This window comes from Astyanax mexicanus, chromosome 5 (genome assembly GCF_023375975.1).
Source record: "Astyanax mexicanus isolate ESR-SI-001 chromosome 5, AstMex3_surface, whole genome shotgun sequence".
Classification (NCBI taxonomy): domain Eukaryota; kingdom Metazoa; phylum Chordata; class Actinopteri; order Characiformes; family Acestrorhamphidae; genus Astyanax; species Astyanax mexicanus.
In genome coordinates, this window is record NC_064412.1 from 55,728,599 (window position 1) to 55,750,159 (window position 21,561).

The 21,561-nt window shown below is 37.9% G+C and overlaps 2 protein-coding genes across 18 annotated transcripts in view; both read left to right on the forward strand.

Moving 5' to 3' along the window:
• Positions 1–527: 527 nt before the first annotated feature.
• fbxl3b (F-box and leucine-rich repeat protein 3b) lies at positions 528–9,825 on the forward strand. The gene is made up of 5 exons (XM_049479936.1): positions 528–804; positions 2,759–3,308; positions 3,480–3,602; positions 3,770–3,941; positions 5,036–9,825. The coding sequence occupies exons 2-5, from the start codon at positions 2,760–2,762 to the stop codon at positions 5,674–5,676; spliced, it is 1,485 nt and encodes a 494-aa protein (XP_049335893.1). The 5' UTR covers positions 528–804; position 2,759; the 3' UTR covers positions 5,677–9,825.
• Positions 9,826–15,346: 5,521 nt separating this feature from the next.
• caskb (calcium/calmodulin-dependent serine protein kinase b) overlaps positions 15,347–21,561 on the forward strand; it is a 59,889-nt gene continuing 53,674 nt past the window's right edge. For all 17 annotated transcript variants that reach the window (XM_049479937.1, XM_049479944.1, XM_049479941.1 and 14 more), the window contains exon 1: positions 15,347–16,425. In XM_049479937.1, the coding sequence (XP_049335894.1) occupies positions 16,367–16,425 (59 nt within the window). In that variant the 5' untranslated portion in view covers positions 15,347–16,366. The remainder of the gene's footprint in view (positions 16,426–21,561) is intronic.

Genomic DNA, 21,561 nt, shown 5'->3' on the forward strand with positions numbered 1-21,561 from the left:
CCAGTAGATACAGATACAATATTTTAGTACTTAAGTACTGTAGTAAAGTAAAAATAATACTCCAGTAGATACAGATACAGCATTTTAGGATTTAAGTACAGTAGTAAAGTAAAAATATTACTCCAGTAGATACAGATACATCATGTTAGTACTTAAGTACAGTAGTGAAGTAAAATAATACCCCAGTAGACACAGATACAGCATTTTAGCACTTAAGTACAGTAGTGAAGTAACAATAATACTCCAGTTAAGTACAGAATACAGAACAGACACATTTAGTACTGTACTTAAGTACAGTACATTAATAGATGTAGTATTACACCCTTTCCCCCTAGTAACTTTGTTCTAAAGTGAAGGGTTACACTGAAAAAACAAGGGGTAGGGAACAAAAGAGAAATGGGACTGGGCCGTCAAGTCAGCATGTGTTGAATTCGAGACACAGCCAGCGTCTCTCTCTCCCTCTCGCTCTCTCCTCCGCCCTCTAGCGGATGAACACCGCAACTACAGCCCCGGGCTCCACTGTTTACCCACACTGCACCGCTCTCACTCCAAGCACAACACATCGCCATTTTCGCAGCTCGCTGAGTGGATCAAGCCAAAGTAACTAGGTCACAAGACTGGAGCGAAAAATACGCGCAGATATCTTCTCCCACACCGCGGATCCGGTTCCTCAGACCCCCACCTGCCAGCGGAGCGCCTGAGAGCAAATGGTAGTGATCGGCTGGCCCGCTCGGATGAAGTATTCCAGCGCAGGCCCGGGCTGAGACAGAACCGCTTATTAACTGCGACTATAACACACACAAGGTGGGTTAAGAGACTGGAAACCGGGAGGCGAGTAGGCTGTTTTGCATTATTTGCAGTATTCCTGCTTTATAAGAAGATTTCTGGTCGTTTGGTTGCTGTGTTTTTCTGTTTGAGCTGTTTGGCTTACTGCTGTGGTTAGGTTTGGCTAATTCAGATCCTGAAATTAAAAATCCAGCCCGGGATTTTGCCGGGAACTGTGTTCCAACTGTATGAGCGGCTTTGATGATGCAGCGCACGCTGAACAGGCAGTTAGAACAAAATCCCGGAATGGAGTTTTATTTAGCTCCTGGATCTGGTCTCGTGATCACAGGCAGTCTGATGCGTAGTCTGTTGATATAGCTTAACTAGTTACTTGAAATCTGATTAATTGATTAATTCATTATAGTCAGCAGCAGCTAATGAACAGACATGCTTTTCTACAGTAAAGAACAGCGATTTATTTTTAAATAATACAGAATTAAAGCTACAGTATTGAAACTTTCCCACGCCAGGCTGTTTTGTTGGGGTAGGGGGCGTGGTAGTGTAGGAGATTAGTGAGTCTGAAATGTTGGTGTTATTTGTGATTGATTGTTGTATGTTAATTAGGGGTGGGCAATATTATATCGTATACAATATATCGTGACACAGAAATATCATGATATTAAAAATCCATATCGTGATAATAGAGATGTTCTGTCTTAAAAGTAGTCTATTATTTACTGTGAAGCTTTAGGTGTATTTATTGTATAATTGTTTTAGTTTGCAGTTTATATGCATGCACTAAATATTCTGCAATATTTTTGCTGCATTATATTATTTTATGCTATATTATTTATTTTGCCACATTATGATTACACTGTTATACTATTATTCTATATTCCTGAAATTCATTAATTATTTTTCTGTTTTCCTATATCGCCAAGTATATCGTTATCGCAAAAATACCCTGAAATATCGTGATATTATTTTAGAGCCATATCGCCCACCCCTAGTGTTAATGTTTAAAAAATACATTATTTTTAATTGAAAAAACACAATTTATTACGAATGTAGTCTCTAATTTTGCTTGACACACGGGTTAGCTCACCTATGAAGAAGATTTTATAATGAATCACACTTAATAATATTTGACTAATAATTTTGAATAGTTATGTCACCATTGATTTACATGCAGTTTTACTCTCTCTCTCTCCTGGACTGCCTTAAATGCCTTAAGCACATTGAACAGGATAACTGTTTTTAGTGTATTATCATGATATTACTGTCCTACATCTTGCAATTTATATTTGGTCACATGTAAAACATAAAAATAAAATAAATAATTAAATTGATCTGAATTCTTATATAAACTGCCCACTCCAATAAACATCTTAAAACATTGTATTAATATTATTTAAGACCACCTATTTGAATTTTATATAGTTTTGTGTTTATAGACAACTGTCACACGCTTCATTATATATATTTTTATTTTATTAAAGAAAACATGAGCACGAACTGATATATTGTTTGCTTGATTTCATTATTATTATTTTATTTTTTTTTATTTATTTATTTTTTTTATCAATGGCCTCTCCCGGGCTCTGTAGTGTATGCTTGAAATATTTTTATTTATTTAGTGTTTTGTCATATCGCCAAGAAGAATGGTTATCGCGAAAATACCAATGGAATATTGTGATATTATTTGGAGGGACACTACTTTCTGCAGTTGAATTAAGATAAAACAGGGATTTTTTTAAATTTAGAAATAGTAATGAGAGGCACAGACTAGCTGCCTATCTGGATTCGAGAGGTCTAAAATTGGTGTACAAATGAAATCTGATCTCACATTTAGTAGTCGTGTCATAGCCGCCACTAAATCAGCTTTCTATCACATCAATAAGATCAGAGATTTTTCTGGCTAAAGCAGACCTGGAGAAACTCATCCACACCTTTATTTTTAGTAGGATTTACTTTATCGCTTCTCTTTCCTCAGAATGAAGAGAGGACAGAAAAGAGGAGAGAAGCAGGAGGACGGACCTGGACCTGGCCCTGGCCCCGGTCCCGGTCCGGGTCCCGGTCCAGGCCCTGGTCCTGGTCCTGGTCCTGGTGCTGGCTCCAGCTCCACTTCTTGCTCCAGCTCCCCACAATCCTGCAAGAGGCTCCGTCGAGATGACTTAGATGAACCTGAGCAGAAGCAGCAGCACCAGCACGAGGAGCAAGAGCAGAAGCAGCAGCACGAGGAGCAGCAGCACAAGGAGCAGCAGGAGCAGGAGACCTACAATCCAGTGGGCGGAGCAAACTGGGTCCGTCTGCCTCAAGAGATTCTCCTGCAGATTTTCCAGTACCTTCCCTTACTGGACCGAGCTTTTGCTTCACAGGTGTGCAAGGGCTGGAACCAAGTATTTCACATGCCTGAGCTGTGGAGGTGCTTTGAGTTTGAGCTCAATCAGCCGGCCAGCTCCTATCTGAAAGCAACCCATCCAGACCTCATCAAGCAGATTATCAAGAAACACTCCAACCATCTGCAGTATGTCAGCTTCAAGGTAGGTGTGGGTTACAATTAGGAGAGGTGCAGCATTCCAAACACACTGACTCTGTGAGGATCACTTTCACTCTTGGTGTTAATAGCAGGCAATTATTATTATTTATTCATTAAAAAAAGAGATTTACAGTCTGTCTCTCTCTCTCTCTCTCTCTCTCTCTCTCTCTCTCAGGTGGACAGCAGCACAGAATCTGCAGAAGCAGCCTGTGATATTCTGTCTCAGCTTGTTAACTGCTCACTGAAAACACTGGGGCTCATCTCCACAGCTCGACCCAGCTTCATGGAGCTGCCAAAGGTAAACATCACCCCCACAAACTACTCTTTAATCTTTCATTTCAGCCAAAAGAAATATCTGAATTGTGTATGCTTTAGGATCAACACAGCTTTCAGTTGGGCCTTTCTGTTTACAGAAATTTGAGGAGATTGACCATCTCTTATCTCTTTCTTTTTCCCCTTCTTCAGTCTCACTTTATCTCAGCCCTGACCGTGGTGTTTGTAAACTCCAAGTCCCTGTCCTCACTGAAGATAGACGACACACCCGTGGATGACCCGTCACTTAAAGTTCTCGTGGCCAACAACAGCGACACACTCAAACTACTAAAAATGAGCAGCTGCCCTCACGTCTCACCTGCAGGTAAGAAATTCAATCTAGTTAGCACCTTTCAGACATGCAGGTTAACCCAGATCTATCCTACATTACCTGGAGGAGCTGTACTGTATGTGGAAGTACAAATCTGTATCTGAATTGACCCAGACCCAGATTTAACCTTCCATCCCCTTAGTACAGTGTTTGGGTAATGTACTATTAAGCCTATATAGGTACAGAACAGGTAATTTTCCAGAGAATACACAGTGGGTGTGTCTTATGCTGCTTACATCAGTCAGTATATTTTGCATGTTGTTGTGGCTCCTGCATAAGATACACAGACGCTGCGCCTTGCCTGAAACACATGGAACATTTCCAGTCCTGAAAACGTTTGTCACAAAAGAAAATTACTAGCTATATAGATACACTACTGGTCAAAGGTTTTAGAACACCCCTGTTGTTTAGTTGACCAGTTGTAGTGATGTTTGGCCCAGCAGGAACACCATCTGTTGCAGCACTGCTTTACTACAGACAAAGGCTTCGGAAATTCACATTTTTAAAAATCAATTTCCAAAGCTTGGTTTATTTCCATTGCTACTTGCCAGCTTTTAACCAATGAATTTGTTTGCTAAAAATCACCCCCTCTTTTTTTTTTTAACAACATTTGATTTTTTTTTCTTCCTTATTTTTTAAAATATATTTTTATAATAATACTATATTTTATAATAATTATTATTATTTAACAATAGTAAAAAAGATCCAGTATTTTATCTGTCATTTGTTTTCTTTAAAGGATCTTACAGTTTATTGGAAAACTTTGTATCGTAGTTTTTGTACCATTTCCGGTTATTGACAAAATGGACCTTAAATGGCAAAAATAAAGCTGACATGCCCTAATGTCTGAGTTGCTGATTTATTTATTTTGTCCAGTGCAGTGGGCAGGGCTAAGCTACTGTTTCATTGGCTGGTTTATAATCTATTCTGATGGACAACAGGTTTTGCTGTGTTCTAATCTGTGCAACACAACATTTGAAAAAAGAAACTACATCATCTTCATTGTAATTGAAGCATCAAGCATTGAACTGATTTCTCTGGCTAATTCCCATCTCTTCTTCTTCTTCTTCTTCTTCTCTGTATCTCAGGCATCCTCTGTGTGGCTGATCAGTGCCATGGGTTGCGTGAGCTGGCCCTGAACTACCACCTCCTGAGCGATGAGCTGCTCTTGGCACTCTCCTCAGAGCGCCACGTCCATCTGGAGCACCTGCGTATCGACGTGGTGAGCGAGAACCCCGGGCAGCAGTTCCACACCATCAAGAAGAGCAGCTGGGAGGCCATGGTGCGCCACTCGCCCAAGTTCAACCTGGTCATGTACTTTTTCCTGTACGAAGACGAGTTCGGGCCGTTTTTCCGCGACGAGGTGCCGGTCACGCACCTGTACTTCGGCCGCTCGGTGAGTAAGGAGGTGCTGGGTCGGGTGGGGCTGACCTGCCCGCGTCTGGTAGAGCTGGTGGTGTGCGCTAACGGGCTGCGGCCTCTGGACGAGGAGCTGATCCGCATCGCCGAGCGCTGCCAGCACCTGTCCGCCATCGGCCTGGGCGAGTGCGAGGTGTCCTGCAGCGCCTTCGTGGAGTTCGTGAAAATGTGCGGCCGCCGCCTCTCGCAGCTCTCCATCATGGAGGAGGTTCTGGTGCCCGATCACAAGTACGGCCTGGACGACATCCACTGGGAGGTGTCTAAACACCTGGGCCGCGTCTGGTTTCCCGACATGATGCCCACCTGGTAGGCTAGAGCTACAGCTTCACCATTAATCATCTGGATTCACACGCCCCTTATAGCTCAAACTAATGCCCTCTGATATCCTCACTCGTCTGGAAGATCACAAAGCGGATGAGTATTTCACGGATAATGATTTTCCAATATTTAGCTCAATTGTTTACTGAGGATTTTTAATTTAAAATAATAAGACTTGAACACAGAACACTGCAGTCTGAAGTACAAATGGGACAACAACTACACTACAAGTAACCCTTTTCTTACTGCCCTAAAGTACTTTTACAAAAACAAATAATAAGACTTTTACAGGCTTGTTGTATATTGTCATTTAAAGAGTCTAAAAAAAAATGCTTTGGATTCTGCAAGTCACTTTTCCCCCTCATGGCCCCTCTGAGAAATATTTCACAATTGTAATATTTGTATATATGTATGTTATTGTTTCTTCCATTTCTTTATTTCTGCTCGCGCTCTGCTGCACCTTTTTGTCATAGTTTTGTCATTGTTCGTTCACATCAACAGAACCACATTAATCGGATCTTCTCAGCAGGTCTGTAGGTGTATGTGTGCCACACTACTTAACATTCAGCTTCGTCCATTTGCATGTCATTACTGATTTCAGTGGCTTTTTTTTTTGGATTTGAGTGTACAGAATTGTTGTCTGTGTAAAAAATGAATTCAGAAGCATTTGTCGGTTTGCCAGATGTTTAAGGATAGCATAAAAAAAGAAATTATGCAGGGTTATGTTTATATCAGTTGTAATATTTTAGCTTCTACGGCATACTTAAGCACTTTGTACCTAACCAAATGAAGTATGATATTGTTTGTTGAAGTGTAGAGAGATTAATTATTAAAGGGTATATATAAATATATATATATATATTGTATATTCAAAAGTGCGGGCATATTCAGATGGAAATATGTAAATGAATGAATGTTTTCAGCCTAGTGTTGTGTGTTTTTGTTTTATTTAGTTTTTTTTTTTTTTTTAAGTGAGGTTATTGGGTTAGTGGGGTTATTGGTTGTATTTGAGGCTTTTGTGTTGTAACTAGGGCTGCAAGAAGTATAAGATACTAAACACAAAATATTGGTGTGCTGATTTGTAGAAATAATTAGTGGTTTACGCAACTAGTTAGATGCTGCTGTTTGGAGAAAAGGGGTTCTTTTATCAGTTCTAATTAAATATATATTTCTTATTTTCATTAAAATAAGCCCCATTCGTGATTAAATATGTTCTTGGTTCAATACACTGTTCAGTTAATGCAGTGTTGAGTGGTAGCTTAAAGGCAGGGATGCCTAGTCTTAGAAATCCTGCTCTTGGAAATCGACCCCCTACGATGAGATCAGACACCTGGCTCTGTAATTCAGATGCTTCTTGCCTGAAGACATACATTATCTGGCCTAGATCAGATATGTATCCAGTTTGTGTGCATGCAAAAAAAGCATGCATGCTGTTTCAGAGAGAGATGTATGTAGAGTATGAATGTGGACCATCAGAACAGCCAAATATTGTTTTAACAAAACATCTGAATTGATTAATGATTAATTTTTCCCATATTGCTAAATATATTCACTTATCCATTCAAATAATTAACCTCAGGTGTTCCTGAATCACTTCTATGGTCACAGGTGTGAAGGGATGCAGCATCTGTGCAACAAGACCAGTTGTGAAATTTCACTACTCACTACTAAATATTCCACAGCCAACTGTCAGTGATATTATAACACAGAGGAAGAGACTGGGTCAGCTGATGCTGAGGAACATAGTGCACTGCAGAGTTACTGCATCACTACACACCTCCAAACTTCATGTGTACCATCCGGTGGGTACTTTTAGCAATATAGTGTATTATTGATGGGTAACGACACATTCAAACAAGTGCTAATGTTAAAAAATGGCACTTAATTGAACAAGTTACCAGCTTCATAACTAGTAAATTACTTAAGTTATGTATTTGAATTGCTTGCTGCAGCCCTGCTTACAACACATTCACAAACTTACCTGTAACACCAGATTAAGAATAATAAAACAAAAATGGCTGATAAGTGATCACATTAGCCCCCATCTGGCACAAAACAATCAGATAGTCAGATAATAAAAGAAAATAAATTATACAACTACAATGCATCAGTGAAATCAGTGAGATATGTGAGAGTTATGAGTGCAGATTGTGTGCAACTTACTCTAGTTTACAAGATTCTTAAGGTATAAATTGCTCAGTGTAAAGGAAAGAACAGAGAGAGGAGTGATTCAATAGGGGAAGAGGAAAGTTGGATTTTGAATCATGTTTAAATTGGAAAAAGGCCTGAATTCAGTATAACCTTTTTTTTTGGATGATATAATATGCCAGAAATAATTTCAACAAATAAAAAAAATCTAATTTTTAGAATATAATTTTAAAAAGATTTTAGCTACTGATATATGGATTTATATAATAGAATAATAATGCAATAACACCATTTTTAAAGAACAGGGAGCATTTGATCAATAATTTTATTTTTGCAGTTCATACTACCTATAAACACAGTGGATTATATTAAGGTCAGACAAGAATGATGTAAATCTTGTCCATACGTTGTTGTACGATAAGTATAAGATAAAATGTAATTATTGTGATTGGCCTAGCTGTTATTTTTTGCTTGTTTGTTTTTTAACTAAATTAAATTTAACTTTAGAATAAAAAAAGATGAGGGTGGGACTCTTAAAAAATTACTCTTAGTCTGAATATATTCTCCAAAAATAAAAAATAAAACAAATATGTATTTTATTACTCTGTTTTACAGAAGAGTTAATCTCAGGTCATGTGACCTATGTAAAAATTTGACTTAAAAAAGGAAATGCCCTGATTATTTTTATATGGTGGAGAGATATTTGATTGTTTTTTTAGGTGTGATATTGTATAATGGAGATGGATTTTTTTCTTTCCTATTCTGTTTTTTTAATGGGGTGGGGTGGATTGGGTGGGGGTTGTATATTAGATAAGGAGATGGGTAATAAACACGGATATTTTTCCCATTTTTTTTTTTCTTTTTTCTTCCTCGTTCTGTGTCCGGCATTCTGAACGCTCTCTCTCATGTAATTTATTTGGATTGCTTTTGTATTCAGTTGTGATTTCTCCGCTGCACATGATTGCTGTGTATAATTTCGAAGCGATTTTGACTCGTTGTGGTTGAGCTTTTCCCAGCAGAGCGATGATGGTGTGGTGCAGGTGAATAAGAGAATAAGAGCAGTATCGCAGGGAGCTAATGTGTATAACTCTGAGCTCATTGTAGACATTCAGTGCTTCTGTGTGGCTCGATTATTATTTTATAATCTTCTTTTTCTGGTATTCAGAACTCTAACTGTCTTATTCCTGAAACCTTATTCATTTATAGAGCTGTGTTTCTCTCTATCCTGAAGCATGAAGGCCACTGCTCTGCACATTTTAGTGTTTTTTCCTGACTAAGCACATCCACTTTAACTCAGTAACAGGCTGGTAATGGGCTGAGTAATTGGATCGGGTGTTTTGGGAGCTGAAAATACAGTAAAGTGTGCAGGGCGGTGATCCTCCACAGCCGGGATGAGAAGTACTGTAATCAGTACTGAGCGAAATATTTGTAATTTTAAAATAAATATATGAGCATTACGGTTTTCTGAAATTTCATCAGATCCTGTGTGCATGTCTTAAAACTTGAACTTGCTGTTTGTTTTTTTATTATTTGTTTTGCTTATTTAATAAAAATTGGATAATTTGATGGAAAATTGCCCAATTAAAATTTTCCCTGAAACATATCTGCTGATTTACCAAGAACACAAAGCGCCCTCTAAACTCCACGCAGGTTCTGTACAGATAAATTACGTTAATGACGTGATTGAGATTATTATTATTAATCATTTCTGATTGCTCCCCTGCACTTTATAGAGAATTGTATTCCGTTCTTGTGTATAATAGTATGTTTGTATGTATAAATATTTCTCCTGATTATTATTTTTTTCTCTGTAGTTAAATGTAGTTTTATGTAAGCTTGTTCTGAAGCTCCACTCTGTTCTTCTGAACTCTCTTTAATGTCTTTGGCTTCAGTTGATGATGATAATGATGAGTGCTTTTATGTATATTTACTTCAGAGTTTTAACCAGAAAAAAGATATCCGATGTTGTGGAATAAATTTTTGTGAATGTAAAGTCTGTTCTTTTGTCTCTTTATTTGCATTTATTTGCAAAAAAATACTCATTCTACATCCACACACATCCTGATATTTTTGGAAAACAGAGTTTTTTTTTCTTGACACCAGTGGCGAATATTATTCTATAAAAAGAGACACCAACACACCACAAAAGGAAGAAAACAGGTTTAAATCCAAAATTACTCACTGTTCCATAAGTAGTGCACTATGCTAGTCACAAAATTACAGATTCTAAACAGATCATCATGTATTTGCAGTCGAAAAGTACAGTAAACACAATCAGCCATAATATTAACATCACCTCCCTGTCTCCACTACAGTTTTTAGTTCTATAATTACAGACTGTAGTTCTGTATCTGTTTCTCTGGATATACAATTAGAACGATTACAACAATAAGAACCAGCAGAATATAACGATATAAAGGACTACATGAAAAGGAGAGAAAAAGAGAAAGAGAGAGAAAAATTACAATGTAACCAGAAATCACAAGACGATTAAAAAAATGTAAAAGAGGAGAGAAGAGAGTTCAGGAGGGGCAAGAACAGTAAAGAGTAAAATAAGTTTTTCTAATTATGTTGAAATTACTGTAAATGATCAAGACTGGGATAAAAAACTGCTCTAAAACAACTTATAAAAAACTTATGTTACAATATCATTAATGACTTAAAGATAAATAGCAAAATACAAAGTCGTACATTAATAGTTGTTTTGTGACAGACATATTTTGGGCTAGTTTCAGCTTCTAATGGGTGGGTTTTAGACTGACTTTGAGCTGGATATTTTTGTTAGACCTGGCAACCCTAAACTGAGCATGTGCAGTACTGCAGAGTAGTTGGCTTGGCCTCAACTAGGGTTCGGCTACAATTTGTAAATTTTCTCAACACAGATTATTAACTTTTAACAAGAAACGTAATAAAGTTAGTTGATGTGATTCGTTTGCTATAGTTAACGGTGCAATTTAATATTTCTTGTTCAGTTGATTTAAAAATCACAATAAAGAGAACAATTTTAACTTTTGTTTTTTACAGTGTAGCGCTGCAGACTGTGTGTGTTGTTCTGGTATGGGCAGTTTAGACACAGCAGTGTCAGTAGAGCTGATAAAGTAACGGACAGTGAGAGTAGAAACGTGGAGTGTTTATCACTGTGAGAATATCAGCAGCTGCGTCTCCAGCAAAACATAAGCTAAATGTTCCCAGGCTGTCGGCGTGCGCTCGAGTGAAGTCGGAAATGCGTCATATCGGCGGTGCTCTTGAGCAAAACCACAAACTGCAAGTGTGGACTTTGGGACAGACTTTATAGCTCTGTCCCATTTAGGGAACTTGTGGTCTGGCAGTCCTTTTTGCACGAGCGTGCACGACCACAGGGTGTCCCATTTCTCATTTCGGTCTACAAATGTGCAATTATGCACAGCCTCTATGCATCCCTAGTGCAGCGTCTGGCATCGGCTACTAACTATGACTATTCACTATGCACTAACCATGCCAAAAGTCATGGGACAGCAGTATGTAAATTAAACAGGAAGTGGTTGACTTGGGAACACCCACATCTGTATAAGTTGTGAGGTGTTATCTTGTGAGACACAGTTCAAGTGAGGTCTGAAAATGAGTGTCAGATGGATGGGACATTCCATCCCTGAATTTAAGTGTGTTACTGTAGGGCTATATTGCCCAGCCCTGTATGTGTAGTTTCCACAGGGCAACCTGGGCTAACTTTATTTTAAGTTTCTTTGTGCTGCTGCTGATAAACAATGAAATATTTATTAAAATCTGATCTTTTCATCTTTTCATCTCAAACACAGAGGAAGCAGTAAGTCATTCTTTTGTTAGAACAATTAATAAACCTCTTCAAAGCACCAGAACATCAATGCAGACCACAGCTGACTGGAAACTGCATCCATCAGTTTTACGTCAACCTGCACTTCTGCTGGGTTACTAAGGAAACCAGACCCTTTCCCCATCTTTTACTATGGGCTGCCTCATTATCTACCTCTAGTACAAGGGGAAGAGACGGGGTCACCATGGTAACTGAAGGCAAAGCAGCACTAAAGCTCTCTCTAGTGGCTCCAAATATTACTACACTCAAATTACTCCAAATATTACTACACTCAAATTACTCCAAATATTACTATACTCAAACTACTCCAAATATTACTATACTCAAATTACTCCAAATATTACTATACTCAAATTACACCAAATATTATTATACTCAAACTACTCCAGAAATTACTACACTCAAATTACTCCAAATATTACTTTACTCAAATTACACCAAATATTACTATACTCAAATTACTCCAAATATTACTATACTCAAATTACTCCAAATATTACTATACTCAAATTACTCCAAATATTACTTAGGGATGTAGTGTTGGGTGATCATTGTTTTTCCGAAATTAACGCATCATATTTAAGAATAGATTATCCTGGTTTTGTTGGAGTAACTGCCTCTACTGTACAAGTAGAGGCCAAAAAATATTCAACTAGATTTTAGAGCATTGTTTTGAGGATTTGATTGCATTCAGTACCAATAACATTATTGAAGTTTAGCGATGTTGGATGATTACCCCGCCACCTCATGCCCACTCATCCCAATGCCCACTCAACATGCTGGATGGGACATCATCATTCTACTGAACCTAGTTCCACTGCTCCATAGCCCAATGCTCTGGGGTTATATACCCCTTTAGTACACACCTGGCATTAGGTACTGGGCCAATAGATACATGTTTATCTGCTCCAGGGAGTTTTATTCATTTGGCAATACTTCTCCACAAGGACTAGGGAAAATGTGTGTGCATTCGCACATCTCAAACTCAAAGCTTAAAGCAGTAAACAGTCCTTTTACAACCTAAACTCTCAAAATTCCACAAAAAATAACAATAAAATGCCTGAAGAAATCTCATCTGAACAGTTTGAAGGATCTGTCAAGGTCTGTCTTTCATGGTTTGTGAATAAATCTGCTCCACGGTCTGAGACACTTCTCTAAGTAAGGCAAAAAGACTTACACACTTCGTTAAGCAGTTGATGCATTAGTTGCATTACATGCCTATTACACTGATCACTAAATGGGATGGACAGTCTGTGAGAAGAATCAGTGAAGCTCCAGTGTACTTATCTCAGCAGAAGCTGTGCAGTCAAATAGATCTGCACCCAGTACAAATCCATCTAACCCTACACATTACCAAATATAGACAATTGTATTTATAATTACCTATTTCAATGTAGCACTGCTCATACTCACCTGTAAGGTACCAAAAAAGTACCAATAGGCAAAACCCTGAGCTATACTTACCGGGGAGTCTATCCTCTGTAGAAGGGAGCAATGGAAAATAACCTTTTATTGTATGTATGTATATATATATGTATGCTCCAGACCATTTGCACAACACTACCCATAAAGAGTGTCCTTTAAAAAATGCAATTAAAAAAAGGACGTTTATTAAAAGCACTGTTTATACATACGGTAATTCTCCAGGCACCGCACTTTGAGTTTGTTAATTGTGTAAAAATAGCCATTTATTCGCATGAGCAATGATATTCCTCTATCATTAGCATTGTAAGCTTGTTGGGAGCATCGACTAAAAGTGATGCATTTGGGAATGCTGTGGGAGAATGGAGGTGGGCTATTTAACAAAGGTTTGTACTCATTATGATGTTTCAACAAGTCAATTTCACACCAGATTTCTCTTTTAACAGTTTTTTTTTATTTATAAAGGTACTGCATGTTTCAAAATCCTAAAATGATACGCTAAACCCAAAGTTTTAAATAAAGTCATCATTAGATGTACTCAGGAAGGTGCAATTAACCATGGTGACCTTTGGTGAATTGGGTAAGGAATCTGACCAGCCTAATTCTGTGGTCATTAATCAGCGTGGCTCTCTCTCATTAGAGGAGTGGGGTCTGAAGGGCTGCTGCTGCTCAGGGTTCTTCATTTATTAATGATTGCAGGTTTGCTGTTCTGGTCATGTGTGGCCCAGCCTCAGACTGCCAGCCTACTTATTTCACCAAGGCCAGGAGTTCCAGCTACAGAAACCCACCCGCTGCTGCTCTAATAAACACATGCTGCCTGTGTGCTGATTCTGCACTGATTACTGGATCTTCTGGCAGATCCCTTCAGTGTTCAGTATTTCTGATCATACGTTTCGATCAGTGAATAAATCGATGTGTGAAACACCATGCAGGCGCTGACGTAAGGCCTCGGTCAGCAGCGTTATTGTATGCGGGGACTCTAGATCAGCTTCCCGCAGATTGGTGGTGTTTTGTGGCGAACGAACGAACAACTAGTGAACGAATCATTCAGTGAATCGGTTCTTTTCAATAACTCGGTCGAACCGAGTCCCAACTGAATCGAGGTGGTTTAAAGCGCGATGTTTTACGTCATGTTTTGTATGTTAATAAACAAATAAACTTCTTTATATACTCTTTCATATACTTTATAGAAGACACAGCTTTTTTGTTCCTAAGACAATTAAAATATAAATTATTAAAAAAAAATATTTAAAATAAAAATTATAAATGAAATTTAACAAGAAATGTTATAATATGTTTGTGTTTAAAAAAAACTGAAAAGGAAATAATCAGATTCAAGGTTTACAGTTAAAAAAATAATACCTTTGCATTTATATTTACACTGTTTACACTAAAAAAAAATCTGAATAGCAAATCGAATGTTCTAGATTTTCTAGATGTTTGGAGCAAAATAAATAAATTTAGTGATATTATACTTACATTGGTAGATATTATGCATAATTTTTTGTGTACTTGTACAATAAAAAAGCCTTCCTTTTGACTTTTTCTTGGTTTTAGACTTTTGGTCCTATAAATAATATAAATTTTAAAATGATTTTGAATGACTGGGAAATTATAATAACATTGTTAAACCAGTATTAATACAACAGACCTTCATATAAAGAACCATATTTATGGAATTTCAATTTCTATTTATTTAACTTTTGGGGAAATAAGTTATGTTCTTTACTATACCTTTAGTGCTTCATTATTAAAGAAATATATACAATCTAAATAAAGCATATTTTAGTTTTGCTAACAAAAAAAAGAAATACAAATAACTGATTTCTCCCAGAAGGCAGGAATGGTTGATTTATGGTTATTAGAGCTTCAGGGGTGGACTTGTACTTGAAAGCAGCATTAGCTAGTCCTCCACTGGTGGTTTAATATAGAACAGGGCGTACAATAGGGAGTGAAACGGGCGTTTTTTTCTGAAAGAATCGGTTCTTTAAACTGATCCGAACTTCCCATCACTAGTGTGTGTGTTTTTGTGTGTGTAGAGGATGGATTTTCAGGCGGTGGGTAGGGGATTAGGAAACTGGGGATACGGGTAACGCGTCGGTGCGGCCAACTCCCGACATGTTGGCTCAAACGCGGCAGCATTGTTTGCTGTCTTCATCCGGGAACTCTATAACGTCATTGACGCCATTTTGGCTCTTCGCCCCCGCAGTTTCCTAGCCGTCAGTGGGCGGGGCCTGTGGAGTCTGAACTGGAGTAGCAGCAGCATCGGAGCAGCGGGAGAGAGGCAGGCACTCGGGCAGCGGGGAGACCGACGGCCGGGAGAGAAATCGGAATATTTCTTTTCTTTCTTTTTTTACTGAATCCAGGGCGTATGCTCGCGTTTTCAGAGGGCCGCCATGCACGTCTTCGGAGAGGAATATAAGCGGCAGTGGCTTTAACATCTTTAAAAGATCGTTTTTTTTTCCGGCTGCATATAATAACGGGATATTCAAGAGCTGTGCTACACTGGGCGTGCTTAGCGCAATATCGCGCTGTATCCCATTCAGCCATTCAGTCACATTATAATAAATCCTGCTGGCTAGCATATAACCCCTCAGACTGCCAGCCATTTCGGCAGGCTTAGCTTAGTTAACGTTAGCTAGCTAACCTAGCTAGGTTAGCTAGTTAGCGTTAGCTAGCATCTAGTTAGCTTTATAGCTTGCTAGGTTAGCTGGTTAGCTGCTTGGGCAGCTTCAGTCTGCCGCGGATGTTGGGAGCAGAATTTGGACCGTTGGTTTTAATTGACACGAACGACGTAGCGTTAGCTTAGCTTAGCTAGCTACAGTAGATTTAATAGATATCTAACGCTAGCTATATAATAGACATCCCACGGTACGGCGGTCGTCGACACGAATCAAGAAGGGATTAGGGAGCCGGGTTGCTAGCTAGACGAGGAGCGGGCAGAAGGAGAAGAAGGAGAGAAGGTGGGGCGGAGGAGTGTCAAACCTACCTAACAGACACTGCAAGAACCAGGCGAGCCCGCTGGCTGGCTAGCAGGCTAGCCGCTTAGCCCTTTTCAGTCATCGGTAACGTTATTTCGTGGGAATAATCCTGAGGAAAAATCACCACCCTTCATTATTTGCTCCTTTCTGTTCGTTTTCGGAGCCATTTTCGCCCTCATTTCAGCGCAGAACTGACAGCGCTGATAGCGGTTACATTTTTCTGAAGCACGAATCACAGATCTGGACCGATTTTACAGAAGATAATCTAACTGTAACACCCAGAATCACTGTTCTCCCGGACCATGGCCGACGACGACGTGCTGTTTGAGGATGTGTACGAGCTCTGTGAGGTGATCGGAAAGTAAGTATCCGATTTAAAACGTTTGTTTTATATCTTTGCTTTTCAGTCTATAAAAAAGCTCACTCCCGCCACTTAAAAAATCATGCACATAAATTGCTCATTATTTTACAGGGTTAAATCGTTATTTTAGCGGTTTTAGCGATTAAGGCCTTATTAGAAATACTAAGTCATTATTCTGAGATGCTATCATTATTAAAAAAAAAAGAAAGTATATCAGAATTATGACTATATCCTTTTTTTTGGATATTAAGTTTTTATTCTGAGATGCTATCTCATTATTTAAGATATTTATTCGTTATTTTGAGATACAAAGTCATAATTTTGAGATACTGTCTCCTCAGTTTGAAATACAAAGGCATTATTTGAGATTCCAAGTCATTGTTCTGAGATGCTATCTCCTTTTTCTGAGATGATGTCTCCTTAATTTGAGATACTATCTCATATCTCATATATAAGAGTTGTCATTTTGAGATACTAACATTATTATATTATCTGAGATACTTAGTCGTTATTTTGAGATTCAAAGTCAGAATTTTGAGATTATTTGACATTGAGTCAGTATTCTGAGATGTTATCTCCTTGTTTAAGATATTTAATTGTTGCTTTGAGATACTGTCACTTAATTTGAGATACTTAGTCATTATTTTGAGATGCAAAGACATAATTTGATGCACTTTTTTAAAGACACAAAGTCATACTTTTGAGATACTATCTCCTCAGCTTGAGATACTAAGTCATTATTCTGAGGTAATAGTAATGAGTGTGTTCTTGGCTTTTCTTCTAGAGCTATTTTGTTCTTACTGTTTTTTTATTGAATTCAGTTTGTATACATGCAGGTTTTGTTTGAATATTGTAGAATAAAATCATTATAATAGCTGATTTTGTATTTTTTAAATGTACCTTTACAAAGAGAGAGAGAGAGAGAGAGAAATTGTTGGATTTCAGTGTGTTGTCAACATTTCTTAAAAGTATCTCAATATTATAGTTTTACCAAATTGTCTGTTTAGCATCTATGACAGACATGTTCACTGATAGAAAATGTCACTTGAATGAATGTAATTTTTCTTCTCATTTATTTTGTTCTTACTTGCATTTCAACATCATCTTGTAGGTTGTGTGTATGAAAAAAGTACATTAATGTCAACAAATATAGGTTTATAGTCTTTACATTTATTATTTAGGCAGAATTTGTTAGTGTTGTACTGCTGAATGAGGTTAGTCGACTTTTAACTGGAAACGTAGTCTATACTTTTCTCTCTATGGGTGTGTTTATAGTTTATAGTTGTCTGTGTGTGATGCTTTATGAACTCTAAGGTTACCTCATCGTCACTGTCTGAGACCCTCAGACTATTTACACTTACTATTTGCAGGACATTTATGTACCTAGTTTTCAAATACCATTTACTCTTGTATAGAAAATCATCTGTCATGTGCAGAATGCTCTGACTCTTTTATAAGAGAGACATTATGATGTCTATCTCTGCTGATTCCTATATGTTTCACAATGTCTAATCCAAATTGCCTCTTCATCTTCATATTCTGCCCCAAAAAAAATAAATTTTAAGAACATTTTTTGCTATATTATAAGAAGGCGGGGTAATGATGAGGTATTGAGTGATTGGCAGCCTTGGTTGTATGTGCCCTTTTGCATAAGATGGTATAACTGAGCTGAAGTCGAGCTGTCAGGCAATAAATTCATGCTGTTAATGTTTATTGAGATGTTGTTTGTCGCGTCAACCGATGTTCAAAGTTAAGTTTCTCTCGGTAATTCTGATGTTACCGCATAATGGCCATTGTTCTTTAATTGGTTCTTAACCATCCAACTATTAAAATTTTTATGGTCTGGACTGTTAGTATTTGTACTTGGTCTTGGCAAGTTCTGGATTGAGTTAAAATATAATATAAAACACAAATTCTAATATAAGCTTCACTGTAGTCCTCCATAGCATGTACAACACTGGTGGCGTGTTTTATACTGTTCATATCGATATTGATAATTACCCTGAAGTGATATAATTTTAGGGCCATATCGCCCACCCCTAGTTGTATGTGATTATATTATTAAATGATTTTTAGCTAGTTATAGTTCTAGGTAACAGAATATTTTATGGCTTTGCAAGCCACTGCAAGCAGCTGAAATATGAATATGAAAAGTGAACAATGCCTGGTATGTATTGTTCCCAATAACAGCTATATATCCTGGATATTAATATATCTACTCTGAATGATGGTGAGCAATGACTGTTGACAGTGGATGTTATTATTGTTCTGACATTGTTTCTCATGTCTGACAGCTGTGAGGATCATAGCACGGAAATCATTGACCTGCATGTCTTTCATATGGCAGGCCTTTTGTCAGTGGAGTCCCCTCCCCCATTAGGTTCGGTCTTTCCAGACACAAGGAAGTGTTCCACGTGGGATTACCTTTTTAAAGAGAGAGTTGTGTATCTGTCTCTCTGCCACTCTTCAGAGACTGACAGCATAAAGGGAAATTCGGGACAGCCAGTCTGTTTTAGTTGGTTTTAGCACTGTCAGTATTTACTGATTTGTAAAGTGGTGCACTGTAGGCCTGATTTTATCTTTTACCGTCAGCAGCACGCTCTGAGGATGCTGTAAGATTTAGGCATTAAAAACAATGACTGCTACAGTCCAGTCTCCTGGTTGGTTTGAGCTGAAGTCTGACTGCTTTGAGTAGTGTAGTCTGAGGACTCTTTAAAGCCAAGGTTCCTGTCAAAATGATAAACTAGGTGTGTCTTAATGAGCCACCAAAATGGAGCTGATGTCACTGGAGCACAGTGTAGTATTGTTCCAGATAAGCCAGTCTATTCTGATGTCGAACGACGCTGTGCTAAGCTGCCTTTTCATGATTGGTGCTGTATATGTTGAAATTGATTATGTGTCCAGTTCAGATTTAGGCCAGCGGAAACGGCAGGTCTGAAAAGCCCTCTTGGACTTTACCCTAGTTTACAAGGGCCAGTCTGTCAGTTCAGTTTGTTTGGAATGCTTATCTCAGCAGTGAGTTAAAGCAGGAAGTTTTAGTTAGAATTTTCCTAAAGCTGATCAACTATTACATTAACACCACTGATTAGTGAAGTGGAAAACACTAATTATCTTCATCTACAGTGGAACTTGTCAAAAGGTGTATAAATTATACAGCAGTTCTTGAAAGTGATGTGTTTAAAGCAGGAAAACTGCTAGCCAGTTGGGTCAGAATATATCTAAAACATTTGAAAGTCCTTCTGTGTCTTATCTGTGATATAGAGCTCAGCACACACATATAGTGGTCCAGAAGCTCGCAACAGAGCCTTGGGTTCCCAAGTGTGTTTTCACACTTTTAGTAAGCACACTACAGAACTCTGCTACATCCTGCTGTTATCACCTGTGTGTGCTGCATCTCCCAACACATAACCTTGAATGATGGGTTGAAGGGGGTGTGTCGGTTAGCATGTTGTCAGTTTCGGCAAGTTGTCTTTCTAAGTGTTTCTACTTCCTTTGAGTGCATGCATATTATGTGGTAGAATGAGCATAACACATTGTGTTCCTTTCGTTTTATTACTTTCATTTTATTCTTTTTATTTCTGTTTATTGGTTTATACACATTCACTGCAGATACAGAATTTTCCGCACAATGTTTGTTTGAATGGATGACAACAGCTGGACCGTAGTTGTGTCACATTTTACACCTGCTATCTAGGTTAGGACCAAACTATGTAGGTGTAAAAGCACACTAAGGCTTATTGATGCTGCTCTTAAAATCCATAGCTTTTACAGTTTACAGGATCTGCTGCTAACATAAGTCTTGCTGCCTGATTACACAGGATATAACAGAGGTCTGGTGGAATCTGTGCCTGCAGATCTCGTCAGATATTTTTTGATGGCATATAGAGGATTCACTTAATTTTAGGCAGTTGATGTTAATGGAATGGCTAATGGGTGTATTTTAAACAAAGAAATCCCTTCAACTGAAAAGGAAGTACATTTATCCCACAGATAACAAAATAAATAGGTTGCATGTCTGTAAGACTTGTTTTTATGCTGTAACCACTGCTTGGAGCTGGGTAAGTCTTAACTTGATTTGCTTTATTGGCAGGGTTTTGTGATTTTATTTGAGGTGTTAATAACTTTGCTTCTGAGCTGCTTAGTGTTGATGAGGTGTTCTAATGTGTGCTCTAAGGAAAACCCCAGAAATTACGCTAGAGGCTCTCTCCAGTATCTGATCAGTAGATGATCAGGGCACATATTCATAAAGCTACGTATTAATAAAAACATACTATATTTAACTCCTGAGCCACCACTGTCCCACAAAATAATATCTAGATATCTGATATCCTCCATTTACCATGACAGAACGAAAAAGATAATAATCTTGTAGAAATAAATACAATTTTATTAATAAATAATCTCAGAAATAATCTAGATGCAGTCTTGCGAAAAATGACTCCGCATAATCCCCAGTCTTTGCAAAATTGTAGGCTGTGACTAAAAAGTCTTTAGATGTGAGAAGGTGTCAGACTTTTAATATTACTTTTGTCAGTAATATTAGGCCCCTTGCTTTAATTGTTTTGAGATTTCCAGCTATGTGCAAGTGGTCAGCGTTGTTTTCATGAACAGGGCATGATAAGCAAAGATAAACTAGTTTATACACAAAACTATTTTACATTGTGCCTTTGTCTTATACGTCTTGCACACAGGTAAAAATATCCCCTGTGATTGTGTATATAGCTTTCTGCCACGATGCACTTTGGAAGCTAAATCATCCCCTTTAGCTTTAATGCACTTTACTCCTGTCTCAGGTACTGTCTCAATGTGCATAAATGTATATTACAGCATAAATCTGAATCATCAGGCCAAATGATTAATATTGAATACAATCATAGATATAGTTTAGTTAGTTATTGTTAAAAAAGATCTTGATATTCTTCTTTTAAAAGTTGTTTTATTTAAAAAACACACAGCACCATTTAGGGTGGTGCCCAAGCTATTGTTTCTTTTACATTTAATTTCAAAATGTATAAGTCGCAAGCAGCCCCCTACAACCTTAAGTGCAGCTTTTATATTAAACTCAGTGTAAACATAACATCTTTATATTTTAGTTAAGGAAAAGTGTAAGATATGTAAATCATTGCCACATAAACC